Below are 8,184 nucleotides of genomic sequence, written 5' to 3' on the forward strand. Positions count from 1 at the left end.
ATCATAGCTGGATTTTAAGGTAATATCAAAAGAAATGTTACTGAGGTACGTGGTTACAAAAAATGATTCAAAATTAAAGTACAAATATGAGTAACTTTCAAAATTATATGAACAATATGCTATAGAAGCTATTTGGAAAACGCGAAAACTAAAGAGGAAATGTAGCAATGTGAACTTCTTCATATGTTTAGGGCATGCTGTATTTAGGGCTACATGCTCAGAAGTGGTGCACACTTGCTTCCGTGCAAGTGGTGACGTTCCGTCACCAACACACACCACAGTCATCACCGCTGTGCACACACATTGCTGCGTAATCCCGTGTAACACTAAAACTGTTTAAACCCTCAGCTTTTGGGTTGTTCAATCATGGATAATGTCAGCTAAATAGTAATAAAATTTAGCGCTAGTCTGATTCATAGTATAAAAATCATTAAGCAAATATTGAAAATTAATCTATGGGAATGGGGACAAAAACTAATAGAAAACCCTGGCCACCACCTGTTGCTGTCAGGGTTTCCTGAGGCCCCAGTGGCATGGGAGGAGCTGGTGCCCACCTCAGCTGAGTTCTGAAACCTGACTACTCAAGCTTAGATCCTAGCTAGATGCTCTGCCAGTTCCAGGTTGTACCCCACCCTCTGGTGGCTGAGAGGGTGGAGACAGTTCAGGAGACTTTCAGCCTCAAACCAGGTCCTCTTCTTCAGGACTAACGCCAGCTAGTAGGGGTGTGTGGGGAGGTGGTTATTCCTCCTCAGGCATCTCTATTCTGCCTCTTCCAACTCCTATGGGGCATTGAGTGCTCCGCTGGAAGAGCAATAAGGCAGCCTTTTGCCCCAAGAGGCAGATGGAGAAAAGTGAGGCTGCTGACACAGGAACTCACGGGGACAGGAGCACAATCAGGTTCCTTCTTTCCTTCCCATGCCATCCTGACCCACTCAGTAGGCAACTATTCTATGGTTCCCCAGAGGTGCCTACTAAGACATCCAGGTAATCAGAGGAGATGCAGATGAATCAAAAACAGAGTTTATTTTTCTATCAAATCCCCAATCCATGTTCCAGCCAGTGAATGAAGGGTAAGTCAAGTCTCACATACACTCTTGGTAAAAACAATTGCAACTTTCTACAAAAACAAACAAAAAAACCCATTTTTTTCTTTTTTAAAAGCTCCCAAGCATTTGGGAACAGATGAAAGAAATTCACATATTGAACAGGTCTGTGCTTTCTTCTTTTCGGTATTCAGATGGTCCCTCTCTGCTGCCACTTCTGCACAGATGAGACACTGATAATAGTCTGCAGCTGCACTAACAGTCCTATCTCCACGTTGCTCTGGTTTGACAACCTAGAACCATGGTATGATTTCCATTTAAATGCCCCAACAACAGCTGAAAAGATGTGAATTAAATTCTGCAAACCTTTATTGAGTGCCTACTATTTGCTGGGCACAGGCTAGGCACTGGGCAGTGATTCTGCTGGTTCTGAGAAACATAAATGGTACAGTAGAGAGGAGGCTCCTCCTAAGTGGCAGGAAGATGTTTGCTGGAAGTTAAGAGAATCAATTCCTCCTCTGCTTATACCACCTGGGGTAGGTGCGGAACTAAGGCCTTGGGAACAGTTGCTGTGCTCTCTTCTACAGGTGCTGCTGAGGAAGAACCGAGAGCAGTTGCTAAACAGCTGTGGAATTTGCTCCACAATCCACATAGTGATGTGTCTCCAAGGAGCTCTGGGTCATGTGGCCAATGTATGAAATCTTCACTGAAGTTCTAGGGAGAAAAAAAAAAGCAGAATTTATTCTGTTATTGAGGTGAAATAAGCAAGAAAAAATTGTCCGAATAATTTCTTCCAAGTTCAGGCAACAATACCCATGGGCCCCAGGAATATATCCTCATGATTATGTAATTAGGAGGTCAGAATATCTCTCCACATCCATAGAGATGCTGTGTTACGGAGTAGCCTTCTAAATAAGTGGTTCTCGCCCAGGGATGATTGTAACCCACCGACTTCTGGCAATATCTGAAGACATTTTGAGTTGTTACAACTGAGGGAGAGAAGAGGTGGTGAATATTACTGGCATCGAGTGGGTAAAGGCCAAGAATACTGTTAAACATCCTACAGCACACCGAATAGCCCCCTACAACAAAGAACTGTCTGGCCCAAAATGTTAATAGTGCCAAGGCTGAGAAATCCTGTTTTAACCCCTTATATTTCAAATGTTTGCAGCAGACCCCTGTCACCTACAAATTTAACAGTTGTTGTTACAGGAATAGCCCTAAAGGTCCATGACATGTGGTAATCTGTGAGGCTGGAGTGTAAGTCTGGTGAAATGCCCAATACCTACACCCTGAGAAAGCTTTTCTGTTCATTACTGCTCTCATTAGGATTCTAAAGGAGTGACAACATATTCAGTTGAACTGGATCCCATTTCATGGAGAAAATTACATGTTCGACTGTTCTCTGTGAATCTGGTGATTTGGGCGCTGCATCTAGAGAACTCCAAGGGTCTACCGTATCTGTGCCTGTGAGGCACCGGGCATCCCTTCTTTGGCTAGGTGCCTCTGCCTCGTGGGTCACACAGGCATCTCCTGAACAAAGGCACTAAGCTCACATGGCCTGATGGTCCAGGCTCAAACATAAGGGCCATCAGGGCAGGGAAAGGAGTGACATACCGCATGAAGATCACTATGTTGTGCACCAAGATATCCGGTAATGTGCAGAAGAAGCTATCAAACAGCAAATGCATAGTAAAAATGGTCAATTTGGTTAAAAAAAAAAAAAAAAAAGAACAGAAAGGAGCATCAGCACAAGAGTGCAGAGTTACACTGTCAAACGGAGAAGCAGTCGGCCTGTCTGGGGTGCCTCCCGTCCCTGACACCCACCCTTCCGACCTAAGAGCTGCTGAGGCTCACAGTCATTCTCATCCTCCCGTATTATAATACTTTCTTGTTTTTTCAAATCCATCATATAAATGCTGGAGCTTGATAATGTTCCTTGTGGCTTAATATTCTTTCAGAAATTTCAGCCCTTCAGTCACATATCAAATGACACATCTTCCAAATAAATCTCAAGATACTCCTGTGGCTGGGAACCTATAGGCCCAAGGCTGTGACTTAAGGCAGGGCCATGCCCCAATCAATTAAGTATGACTCTATCACCCAGTAGAGAGCACACACATAGAGAACATTGTCCTTACTACACGTAGGAAAATGGTCCTCCCATCTCAGCCTTCCCGGTAAAATTCACCTGAAAATAAGACACCAGAGTCAGTCTGTGGCCAAGGAGGCTTGACATAGAACAGTACTATTATTATCAATCCAAAGACCCTGGACAATTCTTCCATCACACACAAAATACTTCCCCGAGATTGTCCCTGATACAGTCTATGAGCCTCTAATCAATACTTCCAACCTCTTCCCTTTTGAGAGGCCAATGGACCTCAGACTACTCTCTCTTATGAATTCTTCTGTTCCTCAAATACTAAATGCTAGCTGAACTTTCTCCCATTATTTTTCATAATTACAGAGCCTGTCAATCTTCCTCATCAACCAGCTCCTACAAGTGGAAATGAGGAGACAAACAGGAAAGGAACGTGGCTAAGGCATTTCCACAACCCCTACTTTTCTCCTAGGCCTAGGGGCAAGGTTCCTACAAGAGCAGCATACCAGTTGCTCACTCCGAGGTGGAATGAGGGAGACATTAGTAGTCACATATGTGCCAACCACTGTGTTCATGTACTGAATCTGGCTGGACAGGCTGGTCACTGCCACGGGATAGAAGTTAGAGTTCTTAATTTTCAGGGTGGCCTGCGTCAAGGCAAGAGAGGAAACAAGTGTAAGTGTCCTGAGTCCAAGACTGGCAGGTGCACAACCCAGGAAATGAAGCCCTAAGTCTTACCGTGATGGCAAGGATTACCAGGGAGTCCTGTTTATTAAATGTGACTTTCACAACTTTGATGCCGTCATCATCCACAAGGACTGAGTGTGGAAATAGGAAGAAAACCACCAAACTGGATGCCAGGAGACAGAGCAGGATGGACAGGAGGACATACTGCTTACTGCAAATGACACAGCACATGACCGACCCGGGGAGTCAGATATCATGGTCCAGTCAGTCAAGATTAAATATGAAACCAGGAAGGAAGAGAGAGTGAAAGGCAAGTTCAAAGTGCCAGGAACCACAAACTAGCCAAGAATAAGTGGAGCAGCAGAAGCCTTTTTAAATGTTTAAACACTGTTTGCACTCTAGGAAGAAAAACTGAAAAGAGGAGCTGTGTGGACAGAGACCATTTCCGTACTTCCCAGAACACCCCATTTCTCCAATTCCTTCCAATCCTATTCCTTTACCTTGGCCCTCAGAACATTTCTAGCTTCAAGTTTATTTTCCCATATTGTAAGGGGGGCAGAAATATCTTGCTCAGGTAAATAATAATTTAAAAAATGGGAAATTTAGAAAGGGACCAGGGACAGAAGTAGGTATTAACAGGTGGAAGGCAGGTAACTCACGTTCTCTGAGGGCGCAATCTCTGATCACTGTGTGGGATCAATGCCACCAACTCATTTACTTGCTCTAGAAAAGAACCAATTATTTTGTAAATCCCATGTGTTGGCCGTACTTTCCTTCACATTTCACTTGAGCCTGCCACAACAAATATTCTTCTGGAATGAGACTTTTTAAAAAATGCTAGTGAAATTTGCATTTTGGGTCTAATGAACAAGAAACAAGTAAATTTTTAGGAAGTGCCACAAATTATAAAGCATCTATCATTGCTGCCAGGGCACTGACATGGAAGTTGAGAAATTTGGGATCTTGTTCTGGCTTTACTACAGGGCTTGGCAAAGTCACTGAACCTCTCAAGGCCACTGTTTTCTCACCTTTAATATTCAGTGTTGGAGTTAAGGGTTTCTAAGGTTCTTATCAGCTCTAAAATTCTGTGACCCTCCATCTAAACTGTTTAGACTTTCTGAAGGCCTACTTAGTAATAGATGATTCTATGCCTAATCCAGGATCCACCCCTGAACATGTCTCTCTCCCCACCTGATATATTTTTCAGACCTTAGGCTGTTAATGATTTGCTATCTGCTTCCTTGAAAAGAAGCTTCCAAGATGGTCCCCCCACAAAGCTGTGACAGTCTTTATGAGCAAAAGCAATAAAGAAATGTGCCTGTCAACAAATCGCACAGCACAGAGCAAACTGAATGTTCCAACCCTGGGGAGTGGGTGGGGAAGAACAGAGTGGAAGTGAAGAAAAGACAGGGTTTCAAATATAAGGAGATCAAGAGAAGTTGCAGAATCTGTCCAAGTTTATCAAGTCAGCTGAGCTGGCTGCTATTAGGGGCACTGTCTATGACTATAATGGTATTATGGACTAGAAGAAAAAGCTGTCTGGGCATACACAAGAACCCCTGAGAGTACCTTAGGATTCTTGTCAGGGAATCATCGCTCCCCTGATTACCCAAGAGTCTCACCTGTTGGAATGTAGCCTGTCCCTTGGCACGTGAGACAGGTGATGCTATCTCTCCCGGTGAACTCCACATATGGGAACTGAGCAATGGCTTCTTCCTGCTCTCGTTCAGCCAGCAAATCCTCCCTGTCATCTTCTTTCTTTTGCCTGCAGGAGGAGGGGTGACCACAGGTGGAATGCTGAGATCCCATGGCCGTGATGTGCCACTTGTGTCATGTCCTAAGATGAAAAGAGGCAAGGGAATGCATGTTACTGTCCACACTGGGCCGTAAGAGAAGAAATCGATTCTATGAGAAAAGTGAAAACACAAAAACGGCAAGTTGCCGCCCTGAGTATGATCCCAACACCCGCACAATTTCTATCAGGACTCTCATTTTGTAGCAGTGCTTCCCACCCCGCTCTTACCCCCTACCCACAGCCGGGGAAATGGGGCCTGCCTTCCGCCAACCTGCCCAGGTCCTCACTGCCTCGGGACTCGGGGCACCTCCCACATGGCCCAGCCTCGCCCCTCCCTCTTCGTTATTTGCAGTCTGTGCCCTCCTCAAGCAAACCTTCTCGGACAAACAGGCACTAAACTAATAACGGGCATTAACAAGCCACATCCCCCTCCACTACCAGCGCCGGGAGGCGGGCTTAGGTCACGCCCCCTGGAAAAAGCAACGCTGTGAGCCCACCAAAGTCGCCCAGGCAGGAGCGAACGCCAGAGTCCCGGATCTGCAGGGCGACAACTCCCGGCAGCACCCCTCCGGTCCACTCCCCCCGCCTCCTGCCCTCTCCAGCCGGATTACCTGCCTTTTCGGTCCTCGGAGCCGCACGCTCTCTGTACGCAGGCGCCGAACGAAGAGGCTCGGGGGACGCCGGCGTGCGCTCGCGCGTGCGCTCTGTGCAGCTCCGGGGCTCTCCCGTCCGCAGCGCAGCTGTGGCGCTCCTTCGGCGCCGGTAGAGGGCGGCGGAGAGCGGGCCAGACCTGCGACCCGCTCGGCTTCGCCTAGGCTGGTCCGCAGATCCAGGGCGATACTCTGCTGTTCCCCAGAGACTCTGGGAAAAGCTCGAGTCAGGGGCAGAACATCTCTCTGCTGCGGGAGGAGGGCGCTGCCGGCCACCAAAGCCATTCTCAACTATTCTTAGAGCATTCTGAAGGTGCAAAGATGCCAAACCCTGCTACCTGTCCTCAAGCCGGGAGGTGAACCAGACGCTTCAACAGACCACTCCAACGCTGTGGATAAAAGCTCTTAAAAGCGCTGCAGGAGGGCTCACAAGTGGAAAGGCCCCCAGCCCAGCCTAGGGGAAAGCTTGGCGGGGGGGAGTTCTGCGGCTTCTTCGCGTCTTGCAGGAACGGACCAGAGCTGAGCTTTGCAAGCCAGGTAAGCGCCAGGAGGCACCAGGGAGTAGGCCAGGGCCTCCCCTTCCCGGCCCTCTGCAAAAAGGACACGCACGCACATAAGAGGTTAGATAACACTTAACTGTTGGGTTTCTTTGTCGGTACTACGAGGTTGAGCTTAGTCCAGAGCAGAGGAAGTGAGGGCAGACATTAAGCAGGTGAAGTTACTGAAGAGGATGCTTTAGGAGGGAGGAGATATTCTGAAACTGGATGATGAGGGACCTCTTGGCAATGGAGAGTGAGGCTGGCGACGCTTGAGGTTTCTGCCACCTCCATATCCTCCTCGTTCTCCTGTGGGGAAGGCGGATGCACCTGCTGCCGTCTAGCCAGCTGCCCAACCGCTGGCCACAGCGCCCACTGAGCCTTGAGTAAGAAGCCACAAAGAACCATCGCTTCCCCTCTCCCACCTCGGGCCCACTTCTTCTCCTTCCTGAAATCTGTTTTTCATCTGTTGGGGTGTAGAAAACAATTCCCCAAAATATGGTGCTTGGGCTTGCTGAGTGCTTTTGAAAATTAAAAGGCCTCAGAAATAAGCCTCAGAATCAAGGTCCTTCTAACCTTGTCTCCCTCCGCCACCCCCCCACACCCCACAAGTGTAGAGAGGGACACTCTTTGGAACCACATCTGGATGGGCTTTTTCACAAGTTAAGGCCTGCCTTTCGGCGCATTCAAATTCCAAAGAGAATCATTTACAAGTTAATTTCTGTCTCGATGGTCCATTCACTCTCCCCAACAGTTATTTACCACCCACCACTCAAAAGAATTGTCTAAATTCCCCGTCTCCTCCCTGCCCTGTGAAAAAGGTACATAAGTATAAGCTTCTGTACCCCAGTGGAGGGTTGGGATAATCACTCTGTAACCGCCCCTCCCACATGCATGTTGATAAGATTTGTATGCCTGTTCTTCTATTAATCTGCCTTTTGTCAGTTGGTTTTCCCCAAACCTTCGAAGGACAAAGAGAAAACTGCCCCTACGGTTTTGGCACTGTGACCAGGATACCGAAGCGGCTCTGCTCTTCTGGAAGCTGCAGCCAAGGGAACCCAGAACCTGGCAAGCTGGCAGAAGGGTAAGCAATTCCTCTCAGCCAGGCTCACAGTCTTGCTGTCTGTGGAATCCAGTCGAGGGGATGGTAAAAATCACTTTTTCCTCTCCAAAATCTTGATTAATAGGAGAAAAGCATTTGAGTGTCTAGTCTTGGGTGTGGTGACTCTGGTGGACTTTTGGAATGAATATTCATATTGTATGATTCTTTTTCCTCCCGGAAATACTCTTTGTCCTCCTGGGTTGTTATGTCATAAAGTGGGGATACCCTAGAGTAGAACATGGGCCTAAAACCTCTATAAGCCTGTTG

At 47.3% G+C, this 8,184-nt stretch overlaps 1 protein-coding gene across 2 annotated transcripts; it reads right to left on the minus strand.

The window, feature by feature from the left end:
- Window positions 1-1,004: 1,004 nt before the first annotated feature.
- TMEM106C (transmembrane protein 106C) lies at window positions 1,005-6,290 on the minus strand. 2 transcript variants are annotated; one of them, XM_012638480.1, is made up of 8 exons: window positions 6,241-6,290; window positions 5,457-5,671; window positions 4,494-4,557; window positions 3,886-4,045; window positions 3,654-3,794; window positions 3,185-3,234; window positions 2,661-2,714; window positions 1,005-1,757 (listed from the first exon to the last, which is right to left on the minus strand). In XM_012638480.1, exons 2-8 carry the CDS (start codon window positions 5,641-5,643, stop codon window positions 1,661-1,663), a joined length of 753 nt encoding a protein of 250 aa, XP_012493934.1. In that variant the 5' UTR covers window positions 5,644-5,671; window positions 6,241-6,290; the 3' UTR covers window positions 1,005-1,660. The 2 variants fall into 2 exon arrangements, with proteins under 2 accessions (XP_012493934.1, XP_012493933.1); XM_012638479.1 differs by lacking the exons at window positions 1,005-1,757; window positions 2,661-2,714; window positions 6,241-6,290 and adding an exon at window positions 6,127-6,189 and having other exon boundaries at window positions 3,154-3,234.
- Window positions 6,291-8,184: the final 1,894 nt, after the last annotated feature.

The sequence above is a fragment of the Propithecus coquereli genome, unplaced genomic scaffold (genome assembly GCF_000956105.1).
Source record: "Propithecus coquereli isolate 6110/MARCELLA unplaced genomic scaffold, Pcoq_1.0 Scaffold13, whole genome shotgun sequence".
Taxonomy (NCBI): Eukaryota; Metazoa; Chordata; class Mammalia; order Primates; family Indriidae; genus Propithecus; species Propithecus coquereli.